At 50.0% G+C, this 19477-nt stretch overlaps 2 protein-coding genes across 3 annotated transcripts in view; both read left to right on the forward strand.

Moving 5' to 3' along the window:
- The window catches only part of TOP1 (DNA topoisomerase I), a 103368-nt gene extending 101499 nt beyond the window's left edge, over positions 1–1869 (forward strand). Inside the window, exon 14 of the mRNA XM_053573921.1 lies at positions 587–1869. Coding sequence (XP_053429896.1) covers positions 587–689 — 103 coding nt within the window. The 3' untranslated portion in view covers positions 690–1869. The remainder of the gene's footprint in view (positions 1–586) is intronic.
- Positions 1870–12756: 10887 nt separating this feature from the next.
- Positions 12757–19477, forward strand: part of PLCG1 (phospholipase C gamma 1) — a 37846-nt gene continuing 31125 nt past the window's right edge. The window contains exon 1 of one of the 2 annotated variants that reach the window (XM_053573923.1): positions 12757–13384. In XM_053573923.1, coding sequence (XP_053429898.1) covers positions 13168–13384 — 217 coding nt within the window. In that variant the 5' untranslated portion in view covers positions 12757–13167. The remainder of the gene's footprint in view (positions 13385–19477) is intronic. The other variant, XM_053573922.1, reaches the window with a different exon arrangement.

The raw sequence follows: 19477 nt of genomic DNA on the forward strand, positions 1-19477 counted from the left end.
TATATTAAAGGGTCACAGCATTAGGAAGGTTGAGAACCACTGCTCTATGGTGTTCTCTCAGACACACAAACACTACTCTGTTATAACATCCAAACTGGGTGTCCTTCTTTGAAGATGTTTAGTTTGAGCTGTTAAATTCTGGGCATGGGTGGAGGCGTCATTCCCTATAGCATTTATTCTACTGACCAGAGGTTCCACCCAGCTCTTCTACTCTTTTCTGCTCTTTTTAGCCTTGTTTGGTTAGCCCTTGAGAGGCAATACAGTTCAGCAGTTCAGAGCATGGAACCAACTGCTTGGGTTCAAATTTCAGCCCTACTACTTACTAGCTGCATGAGAACATAAGTAAAATACTTAATATCTCTGCCTCAGTTTTTTCATCTGTACATATCTAGAAGCACCTATGTTAGAGATCACAGCCAAGATTAAATGAGTTGATCACATAAAGCCGATAGAATGTGCTTGGTATACCATTGATGCCCATCCTCACCAGACAGATGTGAAGAAGGCGTGTTTGAGCCTGAGCCCTGAGGCTGGGCTACTGCTTTCTGACTCACACTAATCTCCCATCTTTCTCCCTTGTTTGCAGGTGCAAGAAGTGGGGCGTCCCAATTGAGAAAATTTACAACAAAACCCAGCGGGAAAAGTTTGCTTGGGCCATTGACATGGCTGACGAAGACTTTGAGTTTTAACCAGTCTCAAGGGGCAGAGTTCTGTGAAAAGGAACAGTATGGTTTGGGGAAGATGGATAAACTGAGACTCACTTGCCCTCAACTGAGGGAGAGAGGCAGCAAGTCTTAACCAACATCTTTGCGAAAAGATAACCTGGAGATATTATAAGGGAGAGCTGAGCCAGTTGTCCTATGGACAACTTATTTAAAAAATATTTCAGATATCAAAATTCTAGCTGTATGATTTGTTTTGAATTGTTTTTTATTTTCAAGAGGGGAAGTGGATGGGAATTTGTCAGCATTCTGTTGGGCAAATTCACTGTTTCACTGAAACATTTGGATTCTCTTAGCTACTGTATGCGAAGTCCGATTATATTGGTGCGTTTTTACAGTTAGGGTTTTGCAATAACTTCTATATTTTAATAGAAATAAATTCCTAAATTCCCTCCCTCCTCCCCCATTTCAGGAATTTAAAATTAAGTAGAACAAAACCCCAGCGCACCTGTTAGAGTCATCACTCTCTTGTCATGGGAATCAACTTTCATTAAACTTGAAGCAGTCTGACATCGGCAGTGTTTTGGTTCAGACACTTGTTCACAGAAAAGCATGATGGGAAAATATTTCCTGACTTGAGTGTTCTTTTTTAAATGTGAATTTTTATTTCTTTTTAATTATTTTAAAATATTTAAACCTTTTTCTTGATCTTAAAGATCGTGTAGATTGGGGTTGGGGAGGGACAAAGGGCGAGTGAGTATAAGGATAATGAAATAATCAGTGACTGAAACCATTTTCCCATCATCCTTTGTTCTGAGCATTCTCTGTACCCTTAAGATATCCATCTTTTTCTTTTTAAACTCCAGTCTTTCAATTGAAAGATTTTATTGTATAAAAAGTTCCACAGGTCAGTAAATTTAGAGGAAAATGAGTATTTGGTCCAAAAAAAAGGAAAAATAATCAAGATTTTAGGGCTCTTATTTTTTTCTTTTGTAATTGTGTAAAAAATGGAAAAAACAATAAAAAGCAGAATTTTAATGTGCAGACATTTTTTGCTATAATCATTAGTTTTAGAGGCATTGTTAGTTTAGCGTGTGTGCAGAGTCCATTTCCCACATCTTTCCTCAAGTATCTTCTATTTTTATCATGAATTCCCTTTTAATCAACTGTAGGTTATTTAAAATAAATTCCTACAACTTAACGGAAACTTAAGTGTCTGCCTCATTGTTACCAGGGGCTCCTTGGGATGTGGCCTGAGCATGCTGGTCAACGAGGCTAGCTTCCTCCCCGGGAGCAGAAAGGGCAGGGCACAGCCTGGCCTGGAAGGCGTACCCTCTGTCCTGTTGCTGTGGGTTGAAGGGGACCCAAAGTCCACATCCCCAGATAAAGACAGGCCCAGAAAGGAAGGAAGGATAAATGGGGTGCGAGAACTACAGCTGAGTAGTAATGTGGGTAATATTTATTGAGCAGGATGGAGAAAGTATGTTTGGGAGGCAAATTTTGGAGTGCTTTCCTTGAGTACTGGCCAAAGCAGAGGACTTCTTTGGGTTTGCATAAGTGGCTGAGCTTACAGTCAGGATGAGGAAAATTCAACGTACAAAGCCAGCCAGAACCTAGAAGCCCCTTCCCCAGTAGAACACTGACATCTCCCTAAATGGATTGGTTAATTGAACAAGGGAGTGGACTCTCACACTTAACTTCCCAGTGGTCCAGGTATCCTAGCTGGCCATGGTCTCTACAAAAATGGTTCTTTTTTTTTTTTTTTTTTTTTGTAGAGACAGAGTCTCACTTTATGGCCCTCGGTAGAGTGCAGTGGCCTCACACAGCTCACAGCAACCTCCAACTCCTGGGCTTAAGTGATTCTCTTGCCTCAGCCTCCTGAGTAGCTGGGACTACAGGCGCCCGCCACAACGCCCGGCTAACAAAAATGGTTCTTTCTTCATCTAGGGTTACAACCAAGTCTGGAATTCAGGATGAAAGGTGAGGTGTCTCAGTCAAATAGAGAAGAAAGCAGAAGGCCAGAGTAGTCAGAACCAGTCACTTAATGGAATGGGCCCTCTGGCTTGCTAGCATGGGCAGGTATCTTCAGGGAAGATACATCTCCTTGATGGTCTCTGTTCTCTCTCGGGCTGGTACTGGGCTCACAGCAGAAAATCCTGGAGGTCCTTGGAAGTCTTTTTTACAGGCCAATGAGAGAGACAGCATTCGCCCTAAGGAATAAAGGGGGTTATGTAGCCATCACTGCTTTGAAGCAAGAGACTGCAGCCAGGTATTTTTGAATTCTGTGGTACTAAAGTAGCTGGGCCACTGAATGTAGGGAGTAGAAACAGGTTCTTCTAGTGGGTAATTGGATAAGTTGACCTCAGATTTGGAACTTGGGCAGGACCTTTTACAACTAGGGGATAAATCTTGATCTGCAACTAGAAAGCAGGGACAGCAAGCTCTGCAGGCAGAAGAACTTGCTGATGGGCCAAGGTCTCTGAGGGCAGGTACAGAACAACTAGATGATGGTCAGGACAACTGTGAAGGCCTCCCAGGCAGCGACAGGAGGCCCGGGAGAGCAAAGCCAGGGAATGGGGAGCTGACCTGGCCCCTGGAGATGAGAGAAGCTGGACAGGTAGGTGGGGGCCAAATGTAAAGGGTATTGTAGGGTGCTTCAGAGTCAGAAGTAAACCTACCCCCTTACTGACCTAGTAGGTCTCACTTCCATCCATGTCCAAGACCAGGCCAGATGGACAGGGTCTGAAAAATTCCCTTTTATGATGCCTGAGTCCAGCTGTGGGAAAAGGGACATCTTCCGTGTGCCACCCAAGACAGATAACTGAGTGCTGACTTGGCTCCTCTCTCTTACCTGTCCCTGGTCAGCAAGTCCTGCCCTCCCTTCCAAAAGCTGTTCAATTACCTTAGATCTCTGCCACATTAAAGAATGCAAAAAGAAACCTCACAATCCTAAGCCCTCTCTAGCCATCACCTTCTCGTTTCCCAAAGAAGCACCTGCAGTGAGTCAGCCACACCGCCCAGTTTTTCCCCACCCACGGCAGTGAACTTCTGTTCCATCTGCCCCGAATTCTTCCTTCACTCGGACCACCATCACCAGCGACTGAGTGACCAATCATAGGTTCATCATTTTGCAGCTTGCTTAAGCTCTTTGTGGCACTGGACACCGTTGACTACTTCCATCATTTCAAGTGTACGATGATTTTCAGCAACTGAGTGGTGCAGCCAACACTATAAATCAGTTGTTCTTTTGAGATGAGTCTCACTTTGTTGCCCTCTAGTAGAGTGCCATGGCATCACAGCTCAGCAACCTCAACCTCTTGGGCTCAAGAGATTCTCTTGCCTCAGCTTCCGAGTAGCTGGGACTACGGGCACCTGCCACAATGCTGGGCTAATTTTTCTATTTATAGTAGAGGCAGAGTCTTAATCTTTCTTGCTCAGGCTGGTCTTATTCAAGTGATGCTCCCGCCTCAGCCTTCCAGAATGCTAGGATAACAGGGGGAAGCCACCGAGCCTGGCCCTTATAAATCAGTTTTAGAATTTTTTCATTCCTCCAGTAAGACCCCCTCATGCCCATTTACAGTTGGTCCACATCTACGCCCAGCCTGCACAAATCTCTCTCTATAACTTGTATTCTGGACATAGCATGTAAAGGAAATCATACATGTGACCCCCATCCTTTCTAAAAATACTTATCTGTGTTTTTCAAGATGTCACACTCTCCTGGTTTTACTTCTGTCAGGCTGTGCCTGAGTCACCTTTCCTCTCAGGTCATTAAGTGCCAAGATTGTCTCACTTCGTTCAGACCAAAGGGCGATAAAGACTTCCCCGTCTCTATCTCCAACCTAGACCCCCTCCACCCTGTTGTGAGCTCTAGACATACGCTGCCAACTACACCTCTTTAGAGGATGTCCATGGTCACCTCCAATGTCAACATCTCTGGACCTGAGCTCAGAACCCACTACTCTAGACCTGTTGAGCCTAGGTCTCCCATCTCAATGAAGGGCACCGTGTCTATCTGTCCCCCAGCCTAGAGACCATCCTTCACTCCATTTTCTCTTACTTCCACATCCAGTAAATTACTGACTCTAAAATCACCCTCTAAGTACCATATATAGTACATAATACACGTATTTCCCCTGCTGAGAAAGTGTTGACTTCTCAGTTCTTGCTCAAACAATGAGACACTCTCAACTTGTTTTGAACCAAAAAGCAGTTTTTTGGAGAAAACACATTACCCTGAAATGACCTCAGTCAAGCTAGTTTTGGATGTAAGTAGTCCCCTGACAAAAATCAGTAAACAAGGAGACAAAGAAATTTAACACAGACTTAGTAATTATTTCTCTCCATTGCAAATATTCCAAGTAAACAAGGCTCTTAAAAATCACTAAATAGAGAGGCAGTTTTTTTTTTTGTTTTTTTGAGATAGTCTCACTATGTCACCCTCATTAGAGTGTCGTGGCATTACAGCTCACAGCAACCTCAAACTCTTGGGCTCAAGTGATTCTCTTGCCTCAGGCTTCCAAGAGCTAGGACTACGCCCGCCACAACGCCCAGCTATTTTTTTGTTGTTGTTGCAGTTGTCATTGTTTAGTTGGCCTGGGCTAGGTTCGAACCCTCCAGCCTTGGTGTGTGTGTACCATGCCACCATAACCACTGTGTTTCGGGCGCTGAGCCACTCAATTTTTTTTTTTAAGATTTGATCATTGCAGCCCGACGCGGTGGCTCAGGCCTGTAATCCTAGCACTCTAGGAAGCCAAGGCAGGTGGACTGCCTGAGCTCACAGGTTCCAGCAAGAGCAAGACCCCCGTCTCTGAAAAACAGCCAAGCGTTATAACAGGCACCTATAGTCCCAGCTACTTGGGAGGCTGAGGCAAGAGAATCACTTGAGCCCCATGGTTTGAAGTTGCTGTGAGCTATGACGTCACAGCACTCTACTGAGGGCGACAAAGTGAGACTCTGTCTTAAAAAAACTGAAATGATAATGGATACAACAGAGTTGAGATTTGTATGAAAATAATATGGGAGGGGTTAGTGGTTAGAGTTTGGCATGACACAAGAGTGGCTACCAAATTCATTATTGTTGACGCTGGATGTTGAGTACATGGGATTCACTATACTACCCCGTCTATACAGAGACACATTGGAGATCTTTCATGAAATATTTAAAGCAGGGCAGCGCCTGTGGCTCAGTGAGTAGGGCGCCGGCCCCATATGCCGAGGGTGGCGGGTTCAAACCCAGCCCCGGTCAAACTGCAACAAAAAATAGCCGGGCGTTGTGGCGGGCGTCTGTAGTCCCAGCTGCTTGGGAGGCTGAGGCAAGAGGATCGCGTAAGCCCAAGAGTTAGAGGTTGCTGTGAGCCGTGTGACGCCATGGCACTCTACCCGAGGGCAGTATAGTAAGACTCTGTCTCTACAAAAAAAAAAAAAAAAAAAGATATTTAAAGCAATACCATGACTGGTTGTTATGAAGATCATTAATATAGATCTATGGGAGAAATGGGGGGGAGCAATCTCTTTTAAGTTATACTAAAAGGTAATTATGCTTATGTTAGAATTTCCAGTGACGGCACCACATGCTGACTCAGAAAGTATTCTCTCAGCAACAACATGGATGAATCTCAAAACATGTTTAACGTAGACAAAAGAGTATATTCTCTATGATTCCATTTCTATGAAATTTTAAAATAGGCAAAACTAATCTGTAGAGACAGAAGGTAAATCAGTGGCTGCCAGATGGGGCAGGGACACTGCAAAGGGGCACGAGGAGACTTTTTGGTCTGTCTTGATTAAGGGAAGGTTCATGACCTTTTATTAAAAGGATTTGTTCTATGCAATCTGCATTCATTGAAAAGGCAACACCGAAGGACCCAGAAGGCCATGTGCTCCCACTCCTGGAAACTCAGATGTTATACTTAAAGTGAATGCATTTGTCATGTTTTAAGAAATAATAGATGACTCAGAACATAGCTTTCATGGTGAAAAATGTACATAAATCAAAAGTTTATATAAAGAGTTGAATATAATTTATTACTGGAAATGGGTGAGAAAAATCAATATTATGAATTATTTTAAATAAGATGTGATCTAAAGTATATATGTATAACTAAATACCATAATGCATGTGTAACATTTATGTGTATTAGACAATATGCACGTCCACTGTTGTGTGTGGACATTTGAATTATGCATCTCTAAAAATGTTTATATTTTACTTGCACAAATACCCCCCCAAAACACCTTGGAGTGACCCTATCATGAAAACAAGTGTCTACTCCAGGCGTCCTCAAACTTTTTAAACAGACGGCCAATTCACTGTCCCTCAGACCGTTGGAGGGCCGGACTATAGTTAAAAAAAAAAAAAAAAAAACTATGAACAAATTCCTATGCACACTGCACATATCTTATTTTGAAGTAAAAAACAAAACGGGAACAAATACAATTCACACCCCTTCTTGTGGCCCGCGGGCCGCAGTTTGAGGACCCCTGGTCTACTCTCTAGTTGGAGCAGCCATGCCTTCAGGCACATACACACAGCACAGCAACCCACACATCTAAATAAGGCCAGGTGTCCCTTCTTAGTGCTCCCAGGGCCCTCATCAAGCTCAGTCATCAGGTCTGTTGTCATTTCCATATCCACTGCTGGAGTGGGAACTCAGTCTGATTCAGCTCTCTTGTCATAGTGCTGCAGAGGAGGCATCAGGGATGTCTGCTGGAGAAGGGAGAAAGAAAAAAGCAGGACTGGAGGCGGTGCCTATGGCTCAAAGGGGTGGAGCGCCGGCCCCATATGTCAGAGGTGGCGGGTTCAAACCCAGCCCAGGCCAAAAACTGCAAAAAAAGAAAAAAAAAAAAAAGCAGGACTGGCCTGGCCCAGGCCAGCAGCTAGCCAGGGGTTTACCCTTCTCTTCCTTCAATGCAGGCAGGTAGCAAGATCTATGGAGAGAGCAGCGTCCCTGGGAGTGGCTGAGCAAAGTGTAATTTTGCCTCCAATGAGAGAGCCACCAGGGCTCTTGAGGGATTGAAAATACATCCCAGGTAAAGAGGAAAGCAGGCGGACATAACCTAAGATGCATGAGGTCCACCAACTAAGCTGGAGCCATACACAGATTCAAGGGCCAGAGGTCAAGAGCCTAGACAGCTGGCTGTGGGTGGAGCTCAAGGTGCTCTGAGCCGAGTGCTCAGGAGGTACTGGCCACATGCTAAGGAGCAGGCTAGCTCACAAACCTAGAGGTCATCTAACAAAAAACTCAGTACAGATTAAAGAACAGTTTAGAGAAAAGGGACAAAGTTCTATGCATAGAGCAAATTAGGCACTGCAAGACTATAAATCTGCCTCCCTTCAAATGTGGAATTGCCTTCTCTATTCATTCAAGGTCATTACAAGGAGCACATGAAAACTGTATCAACATTTTCTAATCATCTGTTAAGAAATTCTCCACTATTTCAATCAAATGACTATAAGAAACTTCCTTTACAATTTAAACCCGGGAAAATTTTCTCCTCCAAGGAGCCAATTATCAGGATAAAAGAGATTGCTTTGGCTACCAGGAAGCTCAGCTACATTTGCATATAATTCAAAGCAGTTACTGAAGAGGGGTGGGGCTGGGTAAATTCCCACCCAACAGGTACATTGCACCAGTATACTGCACCCTTTCTGGGTGAAGGGCATGACTACAACCCGGACTTAACCTTACAAAAGCAAACTATGTAACCTAAACATATGTACCCCACATTAATCTGAAAACAACAACAAAGCAATAACTCACTTTTCAACCACAGCAGCTACATTAACCCATAAACCATATTGTGGTCCTCTTTATAATCTTACTTCCCGTTTCTATAGTACAATACTTTTGTTTTTTAAATACTCAACACTTTTTTAAAGGGCTAGAAAAGAATACATTTATGGTGGGCATAGCAATGTGCCACCCAAATCCCCTTCAAGAAAGAATTTGTTGCCCAACTATTGGGAAAGCTGTCAGCCCCTCAAAGACCACGGCAGCTGGACAGACCATCTGGCTGATGTTGGACCAGAGGCTGAACTCTTCCCCAAACAAGCCACATCAATTTCAGGCCAGCGCCAGAACAGAGCTCCCTAGAGGTTGGCCAAGGCTGTCATCAGGCCTGAATCGCGCTTTAATTTCCCCCAGTACCCACTTGTTTCCTTCCTGTCCCTTCCACAATGTTAATCCCAAGGGCACTCCTTAATAAACACTAACCTGTCAGGGCAGCACCTGTGGCTCAAGGAGTAGGGCGCCAGCCGCATATACCAGGGGTGGCAGGTTCAAGCCCAGCCCCGGCCAAAACTGCAAAAAAAAAAAAAAAAAACCCCGAAAAGTCTGCTTCCCAAAGAACCCAACCTGTGGTAACACTGAACAAGATGAAAACAGGAAATGTATCAAATAGGGGTATTTTGGAAAGTGATAAGGATGAGTAGTAAGTGTTCACACGATACATGAGAGTCAAAACAGCAATGACGCTGGAGCCACACTGGCTGGGTTACAATCCTGTCTCTGCCACCTCTGAGCTGTGTGACCATGGGCATCCCTCTAATCTCTCTGTACCTCAATTTCTTCATCTGTAAAATGGGATAATACAAGTACTTATCTCAGGGCTATAATGAAGAGGACAAAAGCCCATGTCAGATAAGCAGTTAGACAGTGTTTTCTATATGCCAACCACTTTTCAAAGTGGTTATTAAACAAACAACTGTGAGGCCAAGCACATAAGGGCAGTTGGGCTGGGACTCTCCTCACACAGGAGGGACTCACCTCTCTAGGCACAAGTGTGGTGCAGGCCAGGGCATGTTGAAGCATGCGCGCTCACAGAAAGAGGCCCGGGCAGGGCTAGCCTGGGTGATGTCACGGGCGTGTGCCTGGTGTGGGTGCTAGGCTGCTCCTTCCAGACAGCACAGATGCATACACTGCGAGTTACACCCACACACCCATATATATGCTGAGCTGGGGGAAGCCCACACAGCCTACACCCTCTGCATGCCCTGTTTTTCCTGAACCCCCTTTGGTAGAAGGAGACACTGAAGGCTTGGGATGCCGGCCCAGAAGCTCTAGGAGGAAAAGGACCTTGTTCCCTGGCAGCAGGTTGAAAACTCAAGCTCCTAAAGGCAGGAGTTTCTGGAGCTACTGTGGGGTGCAGCCCCAGAAGCAAGAGTAAAAGGAATACAGGCTGGGGTGCATGATGGGAAGCTCCCACAAAATGGAGAAACAGATTTTAAAAGCGTATCACAGCCAGTAGACTGCTCCAATCAGTACAAGAAGCTCAATATAGGCCCCAGCACTTAGGAAAGTGCCTCCTGAAAAAATGGGAGCTTGGAAAATGGGAGAAAAGATCAGACCAGTGGAGAAGGCCCCTACCTGCCTTCCGGGCCTTATCACTCCCCCTCCTTTCCCTCTACCCTGCCCAGTAAACTCCAGCTTTCTATCCCTAAACTCAACAACCTTTCCTGGCCCCAGGGCCTTTATAGCTGCCCCTAACTCTGCTGGCAAGTACTTTCCTCCAACCCACCTTTAACAGTGCACCTGGCCATCTACTCACATCCTTTGGCGTCTGCTGCGTCCTGAAGAGGTTTCTCTGTCTACTCCATCTGAAGGAGGCCTCCCCTCCCCTTGATCTCTTGCCCTCTGTTCTTTTCCTCCATAGTCTTTATCACAGATGTCTTCACATAACAATGTTTATTTAATATCTGTGAATCCCTGGAGAGCTGGTGCTGGGTCTCTCTTGTTCCCCCAACTCATGTTGCCAATGCCTACTACAAGGGGGCCGCACCACTTTAAGTCCATGCTAATCCAAGTCACACTCTGTGAACACTTCTGTTCTGCTGGGTTTCCTGTGCCCAAGGACCAGCTGCACGCAGGCCTCCTGGCCTGTGCTGATTAGCCAGCTAGCCTCCCTGCCCACTGACTACTGACCACCAAGACTTACCTAAGTCAGAGGCTCTCTGGTGAGGCAGAAAAGACTTGGAGTAAGGCGGAGTAAGGGTTCCAATTAGTTACATGGCCTCTGGGCAAAGCTTCAATAGTTCTCAACCTTCCTAATGCCATGACCCTTTAATACAGTTCCTGTGGGTTGCAACCCACAGGTTGAGAACCGCCGGCTTAAAATGTCTCTAAATCTCGGACTCCTCATCAGTAAATTGGGAACCATCAATTCCTGATTAGAGGGTAATTATAAGCATCAGATGTGATCCTGAAGCACAGAACGCGTTGGAGCTCCAGGCCAAGCACTGGGTCAACTCTAGTTCCTTCCCTTCCACTTTACAGGCCTGCCACTAGGTGGCAGTCCATCTCACCACCATACCACTCAGCAAGGGGCTGAAGCCTGCTAGGACAAAGCCTCAACTTCAAGCTGAATTCTCAGCCTCTGGGGGGCCATCCTTGAAGGAAACAAAACACACATACACACGCAAAATCACCACTACAGCACAACAAAGTCAGAGGCAGCCTCAGATACTGAACTAGTCACCAACCAGCTGGGTGCTTCTCCCCGAGCACATGCTCTTATATATGTACTCACGAGTCCCAGGAAACCTGGATTTCTCTGGCATCAGCTGGGAACTGTTGGGCCTGTGACCCCTGAAATGCAGTCAGCTGTCCTGTTCTGCCGGGGAGCCAACTAACTGCCTGGTTCAACCTGTTAGACAGGCTCCACCGCCCAGTCCTGACTTAATTTTTAAAATGCAAAGCATAGGGGCTGCTCCTGTGGCTCAGTGAGTAGGGCGCCAGCCCCATATGCCTAGAGTGGTGGGTTCAAACCCAGCCCCGGCCAAACTGCAACAAAAAATAGCCGGGTGTTGTGGCGGGCACCTGTAGTCCCAGCTGCTTGGGAGGCTGAGGCAAGAGAATCGCGTAAGCCCAAGAGTTAGAGGTTGCTGTGATCGTGTGACGCCACGGCACTCTACCCGAGGGCGGTACAGTGAGACTCAGTCTCTACAAAAAAATAAATAAATAAAATGCAAAGCATAGAGAACAACAGATCCAGGCAAGACCAAGAAGCGTTAATAGTCTGGGTGAGAGAAGATGGAGCTTTGCGCTTATGGGTTGAGTGGACCATTATCTTACAGTAGAATAATAGGTTGACCTGGGGGCGGTGCAGAGAGAAGACTCGAGGTTTTCAGCTTCAGCAACTTGTTCTGGGAAAGTGAGGACGGGGGAAGGAGCGGTTCACAGGGAGGGAAGGTGAGAGGCCTGCGTTAAGTGGGGATGAGGAGCCGACAGTGAGACACTGGGGACCGGAGCCAAGGGGAGATACAGACCCCTTGTCGCGGGTGCCTGCGTGCTCGGTGAAGCCATGGGAAAGGGCAGGTCGCTATGAGAACTAGGCCAGCACTGGGATTGGAGGAAGAGAAGATTTTCGAGGCCGAGCGGCAGAGGCCACAGAGGAAGGAGGGAAACGAGGGAAGGGAAAAACAAAGTTTGGGGAAAACAGGCGCAGGAGAGTTGCAGTGAGGTAGTGCCTGAGTCCTCGCCCTGCCGCTTGGGGACCCAGCGTGAGACAGGGTTATAACGCGTAGATGCGTGGACTGCAGGTTATGCGGCTGTGGTCTAAAGGTCTTGCAGAAAGTGTCCACGCCGGGGGGGACCCTCTCCAAATGAGGGGACCCTTGAAAGCCAGCCTAGCCACAGGGACAGGACCGACGTGCGTCCTCCCGTCGCAAGAGAGGCCCGCTGGCTTGACTAGGGAACAAGGCGGGACAGGCCCACTGTCCATCACTGCCCGCCGGCCAATCCGCAGGCGACCCCGCCCCCACCCCTCCCGGGAGAGGGCGCGGGGAGGACCCGCCCCCGCTGCCGCCGCCGCCGCCGCCGCCGTCGCCGGTGTGAGGCGGCCCGGCCTGGCCTGGCTCCCTCTGCCCGGCAGCCCGCCCAGGTAACTGGGTCTGGCCGGGCCGGCCTGGGGCGGGGGCGCACGCTGCATCCTCACATCCCCTCCAGGTCGCTGCGCGGGCGGCGTTCGGAACGCGTGGGCTGCTTCAGTGCGGGACAGGGGTTGGCGGCCGCCTGTGCGTGTGCGCCTGACTTCGGGGGAGGCCAGCGCGGGGCTTGCGGCCTGTGGGCGGGGCTGCCGTGCGTGACGGGGCCGGTCGCAGTCGCTAGGCTGCGTCCCGGCCCGTGTAAGAAAGCTCTGCGGGGCTGCGGGCCGACGGATCGCCTGGGAGCCGCGCGCCGCCGTCGCGCCCCGCGCCCCAGCCTGCGGCCTATCTGGGGGTCGCGGGGCGCAGGCGCGGCGGGCCGGCAGGCGGGGGTCCTCCCCACGGGCGCGCGGGAGCCTTTGTTCCCGGCTCGCGAGTGGGGCGGGGCCTCAGGGCAGCCCCGCCCCACCGCGCTCAGGCCCCGCCCCGTGTCCGCCCGCAGGAGCCGCCGCCGGGTCCCGCTCGCTGGCCGCCTCGGCAGCCGCCGCCGCCGCCTCCTCCTCCTTCTCCTCCTTCTCTTCCTCCTCCTCCCCACACGCCGGCCCGGGCTGCGCCGCCGCTGCCGCCCCCAGCGCCGGAGCCATGGCGGGCGCCGCGTCCCCCTGCGCCAATGGCTGCGGGCCCGGCGCGCCCTCGGACGCCGAGGTGCTGCACCTCTGCCGCAGCCTCGAGGTGGGCACGGTCATGACTTTGTTCTACTCCAAGAAGTCGCAGCGGCCTGAGCGGAAGACCTTCCAGGTCAAGCTGGAGACGCGCCAGATCACGTGGAGCCGCGGCGCCGACAAGATCGAGGGGGCCAGTAAGTGCGCCCCCACCCCGCCCGGGGCCCGCGGCGCGCGGGGGCGGCGGGGTCCCTGCCCGGGTCCGCCGCCGGAGTGACTTGGACAAACTTTCCGGCGCTCTCCGACTCCCTCCGGGCCCCGCCCCCGCTTCGTCTCGGGTGGTCACTGGGGGCGGGGGGCATCCGGGTCCTCGGTCACCTGACAAGACACCCCCTCCCCCAGCTAGGGGCGAGTGTTCGCCACATTTTACCCCGAAACCTAAGAATCTTCGCTGGCTGGAGACCAGCGGGGCTGTCCTCGGGGGCTCTCCATCCCCTGGGAGTGCTGTTGGCGGCAGCGAGGGGAGCCGTGGCAGCGGCCCCCACTGCGCCCGAGAACCCGAGGCCAGACCAGACGGTCACGGCCCACCTCTCTCTCTCCAGAAAGAGCAGTCTGTGAAACTCTCTGGGCCGTCATACTGGGCTCTTATTTGCAAAGGAACCTTTGGGTTCCCAAAGTAGAACTAAGGCAGATGTTGGGGTAGGACTGGTCTTGGAGCAGAGCTGGGCCTGTTCATCTCCCTCTTGGGGAGAAGGAGGAAAGTGGTCTTGTTTTGTTTGGAAAAGCCTCAGAGAAGGCAGTGGCTGGTTTCTTTTTTTTTTTTTCTTCTTCGTCTTTTGTCCCAAAGCTGAGTTTTGGAGGCCTGTGTGTGTGGGCAGACTCCCAGAGCCAGGGCAGGGATTCCCCTTGCCCTTGGAAGCACGTTCTTGGAGCTTTGGATCCAGAAAGGCCAGCCCCAGTGCCCTGGAGTCCCGTCCTCTTCTCAAGAGTGTGCAGTCAGTTTGGGGTCTAGCCCTTTGTGTCCTGTGTCCGGTGGCTGCAGGGAGTCGGGAGCGGCTCCTCTTGGTTTCCTGCTTCTTGGCCTTCCCAGGCCTGAGCTTGGCTGCTTTTTGTGCAGGTCTCTGGTGGGAGGAGGGAGTTGGGGGGTTTTGAAAAATCCCCGATCTTCCAGAGTGTTATTCCAGTTAGCGCGTGCTCGTGCTGTGGCCGGATGGGCACTCAGCTCTTCCCCCCGCGCTCCCCAGTGTGAAGAGATGATGTACCTGCAACCCAGACTGCCGGTTGCTTCCTGGTGTTAAGAGAGACCCAGGCTCAGAGCCAGGTCTGTGTGGAGGAGGGGGATCCAGGAAGTGACACCCAAGGGAGGGTGCCGCAGACCTTCTTGGGTATGGTGTGCATGCATGTGGATGGGCAAGGAGGTTGGGAGGAAGGAAGGTCTTGTGGTGAGGCAGCCATCCTCAGCTACAAACTCCATATCTGACACAGATCTCACACAGCTGCCAAACGGAGAAATGGAGCCACCTTCCTCAGATCCCCTATTGGCCCTTGTCAGCCATTGGGAGAACATTTTAGTGATTTGAGAGACTGTAGATTCTGAAGTGGAGGAGGGAAGACACTGCAAGGAGCTGAGATAACCTGGGAACGGAACTCAAGCAGTTCATCCCAGGCACAGTCCCCTTGCTTTTGTGGTGGTCTCTATGCTCCATGCGTTGTGACACTGGCTAGACGTTCCCAGATAGAAATGTCCAGGGTAACAGACTGCATTTTAAAGCACACATATGACCAGCAGGCAATAAACATAGCACAGGGTTTAAGCCAAGTCTGGATTTGATGCTCATGTATTAGTTGTGTGTGTCCTGGCCAGTTACGTACCTTCTTTGATCCTTGACTTTCTCATCTGTAAAATGGGGTGTTAATATGCCCACCACATACAATTGCTCTGGGGATTAGGTGAGATAATTTGATATAAAACATCTAACAATGCCTGATACATTTGTGAATGTTTAATAAATGTGAACTGTTAATAATAGAGTATGATTGCCCTCCCAGGCCCTGGGCAGGTAATGTTGACGGAGGTGGAGTGTGGCCGTAGGAGAGGGTGAGGGTGCAGGAGGGGAGGAGGACAAGGGCCAAATTCATGGTTCACTTAGATCACTACTCGGAAAAAGGCAGGAAATGGTTTTGTTTTGCTCCAGCCCATGTATCCACCCACCCACTTACCCATCATGTAGAACAGTGTTTCTATAGAGAAAGTGTTTGGAGTTTGGCAGGTTTGACTCCTGGGTGTGACTTTCTTATTTGTAAGTTGGGCCTAAACAGAAAGGAGGGATGTAAAGAGGGGATGATCTAGTGTCTCAAGTCTTTTTTTTTTTTTTTTGTAGAGACATAGGAGTTTCACTGTACTGCCCTCAGGTAGAGTGCCGTGGCGTCACACAGCTCACAGCAACCTCTAACTCTTGGGCTTACGTGATTCTCTTGCCTCAGCCTCCCGAGCAGCTGGGACTACAGGTGCCCGCCACAACACCCGGCTATTTTTTGTTGCAGTTTGGCCGGGGCTGGGTCTGAACCCGCCACCCTTGGCATATGGGGCCGGCGCCCTACTCACTGAGCCATAGGCGCCGCCCGTGTCTAAGCACCTGATCTACCCCAAGAGTGGGTTAGCCAAAGGTATACAGATTCAGTGATCTCATCAAATAGCTGGGGCCTGGAGGGTGGGCAGAGGATGTAGCAGGGTCTGGGCCTTGACTTGGGGAGCACAGAGTGAAGGAGCCTGAGCAGAAAAACCAGTAGATGCTTGTGTAGAGTTCAGACTTTGCAAATGGAGCCTCTCACTGAAGTCCTGCGCACATTCATGGGCTCACCTCATTGGTGTGTTCTGATCCTTACAGACTTGGAGAAAGCTTGAGCTGCCAGTTGGGTCCCCTGCCTCCTGGCCTCTTGCCCAGGTGCCTCAGGTGTCTGGCCTTTGCCTGCTGATCCTACCAGGATACCAGGGAGAGCGTAATGCCTGGCCAAAGAGGCTCTGTGCCACCCTCAGGATGGCAGTGGACCTGAGGTAGAGACGGCATGGCTCAGTGAAGGGGCATAGCACCCGTGTGTAAGGCCTCGTTCTGTTCTAACTCACTGCCCTTATGATTTACCACTTGTACGATGGGGTGGCACCTGCTAATTTCTAGGGCAGTATGGCTCAAAACGGGTGGGGGAGTGCTTTGGTGCTGGTCCTGGTGGTGTGACAGCAACCAGGTTTGTGTTTGGCCTTTTACTGACATAAGCAAATACCAAGCAAGTGTGGACCTCCAGCTGCATGCTAGAGAGACTTTGTCGTTCTGTTTTCTTGCCTGATCCTCATGAGGGCCCTGAGTGGTTGGAAGTACCATTCCATTTTACAGATGAGAAAATGGAAATCAAGCGTGATTCGTGCCGTGGGTGGTAGTACCAGTGTGTGCCAGTGCCTCAGCTGGGTCCAGCTCTCTAGGAGGTGGCTGACTGACAACCCCAAGATGCTTCTAAGCCTTGGGGTGGTGTTGTCACTGGGCTCAGACTCTATGTCCCCTGTGGATCCGTGTGGCTCACAAGGACCTGTGTGTGTATTATAGAGCAGAGACCCCTTTGGCTTTTGTATCCCATGACAGCCTCAGCCTCTGTAGGCTCTAGCTGTACACTTTTCTTCTGGTGCCTTCTGTGGGGAAGGGTTCAGATCCATGTTCAGTGAGGTTGTCCAGTTGAGGGTGTTTGTGGGCACAGTGACCAAGGCTGCAGACTCCATGGAGGTGCTTTCTGAGCACCTGCCGTGACACTTTGGGAGCTTTGGGAGCTTCATCTTTGGCTGATTCTTCACCAGATCATCTTTTAGATGCCAGGCTCTCTGAGGTGGTGGACGAAACGGTCCTTGCCTTCAGAGAAAAAAAAACCACAATTACAATTCAGAGTGGCCCCTTTGTCAGAGGGTGGGGAGACAGCTAAACTAAGAGGCTTATGGGCTCAGGGAAGAGGTGGTATTGGAACCAGCTCACTGGAGCTTGACCTGTGGCTTGGCTTGTGGCTGTATCAGACTGGTGAAGAGGGGAACAGACCAGACCCAAAGGCCTGCCCTGAGGGCTGGGCCTGCAGTGCCAGAGGGGCAGGCTGGTGTCATCAAGGGTTTTCTTTGTACCAGCTGCTAGCTCTTAGTGAGAGAGGGGCGAGAGCACGTGTCCGGATATCCAGGGCCGGCCATCCCTGCCTGTGTGTTTCCTGTCTCACTGTAGTTTTTTCCAAGGGAAGTCAGACCTCTTAGTGTTTCCTCAGCACCCCACGCTTGCCCCGACGTGTGGGTTTTCAGGCCAGCCCTGTCAGGTCCAGCTGGGGTTCTCTGTTTCCTATGAACCTAGGAAAGGGCCTTTTCCACACAAGACTGGAAGGGCTGAGCACACCCAACCTTGGGGCCACAGCACCTCTGCCTTCTCCCAGAAGTGTGTGTGTGCGTGTGCGTGTGCGCACGCACGCTCGCACACACAAGTGCCCGAACAGATGCGCAGACTTGAGTTGGAGTTTAGAGATCTTGGCCACACTAGCTTTGCTTTAGGTAACCTCTCGGAACTAGGGGTATTTATTTGTTCGATAAATACTATTTGAGACCTGGCATGGTGGCTCATGCCTATAATCCCAGCACTTTGGGAGATTGAGGTGGGAGGATTACTTGAGACCAGAAGTTGGAAATCAGCCTGGGCAACATACATAGACCCTGTCTCTACAAAAAATTAAAATGCTGGCTGAGGTGTGGGGACATGAGCACATAGTCTTGGGGCGGGGGGGGTGGGGGGGTTGAGATAACAAGATAGCTTGAGCACAGCCTGGACAACAGAGGGAAACCCTGTCTCTAAAAAACAAAAGAAAATAAACCAAATATTTGAATACCTTTTTTTTTTTCTCTTTGAGACAGAGTCTCACTATGTCACCCTTGGTAGAGTACCGTGGCGTCACAGCTCTAGGGCTTAAGCAATTCTCTTTCCTCAGCCTCCCAAGTAGCTGGGACTTCAGGTGCCCGCCATAATGCCCGGCTATTTTTTGGTTGCAGTTGTCATTATTGTTTAGCAGGTCCAGGCTGGGCTCGAACCCTCCAGCCTCAGTGTATGTGGCCAGCACCCTACTCACTGAGCTATGGGTGTAGAGCCTTGAACACCTCTTATTTGTCTGGTGCTAAGCACTGAAGATTCAAAAGGTGAGTAAGACATGGTCTGTGCTATTGAAGAACCATTGGAAGAGGCAGACTTGGAATCCTACGATTATAACCTTGTATATTACTTGGCATAATAAAAGTCTGTACCAAATGCTTTGTTAGTGTAGAGGGGAAAGCCAGGAAGGTGTCAGGAGAGGGCCTTTGGGTAGGCCAAGTGATTGAGATACTTGCAGTGGAGGTGGAGGAAGTGGGGATCACTTTGTGCAGGGCTCAGGACCAGGTTTGGTGTGGTAGAGAGGAGGCTGGGACTGGTGGGGCTGCTTAGGAAGGGCCCCAGTGTGCTGTGCTTATTGGGCTACACTCTGTCCTACAGGCAGCTCCTGCAGGCAGCAGTGGTTTGTTGGGTAGGTGTTGGGAAGGGAGGCCTGTGAGCTATTGCATTTTGCAGGGAGAACTGACGAGAATCCAGACGAGAACTCCCTGAGGGAGGGTGGGGTTAGGGGAGGAGGGGAGAGAGCCTGAGTCTTGAGGCTGAGACTGTAGAGTTCGGCATTTGGGCTCTGATCTCAGACTGTGGCGCAGCTTACTTGCTGTCTGACTTTGAGCACCTCAGTTTGTAAAAGGGCCCTGTCAGTAACAGCGTTTATTTTGTGATTTTGTTATGAGAATTTGATGTGAATCCTTGTAATGTACTTAGCATGAAGTGTGGCACAGTGTAAAGTGCCCAATGTGTAGGAGCGCTGGGGGGAGGCAGGTGAGGATTATGTTCCCAGGAGGACCTTCTGGGGGAGAGAGGAATGCACCTGTTTCAGGGGTGCCTGACCTCCAAGCCCTTTGATGCGGAGGCAGGGAGGCCCACCATCCTCTCTAGCAGCTCCTAGCAATCCCTCTATTGTTAGCTGTTTCTGCTGCTGGCTTTTGCAAGGAGACAGGGCAGTTGGCCAGAAGCAGCTGCTTTTGGATGGTAACCCCTTCTGTGGGGCAAAAATTATGTCTCATTTTAAGTGCTGAGGCCAGAGAAATGCTATCTGGGCATGTTGCTGGGAAGACCTGTGTTCAAGGAAGTGCTCTAAAGCCACAAGCTCAAGTGTGGCAGGGCCTGCCTCTCCGTTATCTCACAGGATCTGCTTCT

Source organism: Nycticebus coucang, chromosome 21 (genome assembly GCF_027406575.1).
Source record: "Nycticebus coucang isolate mNycCou1 chromosome 21, mNycCou1.pri, whole genome shotgun sequence".
Classification (NCBI taxonomy): domain Eukaryota; kingdom Metazoa; phylum Chordata; class Mammalia; order Primates; family Lorisidae; genus Nycticebus; species Nycticebus coucang.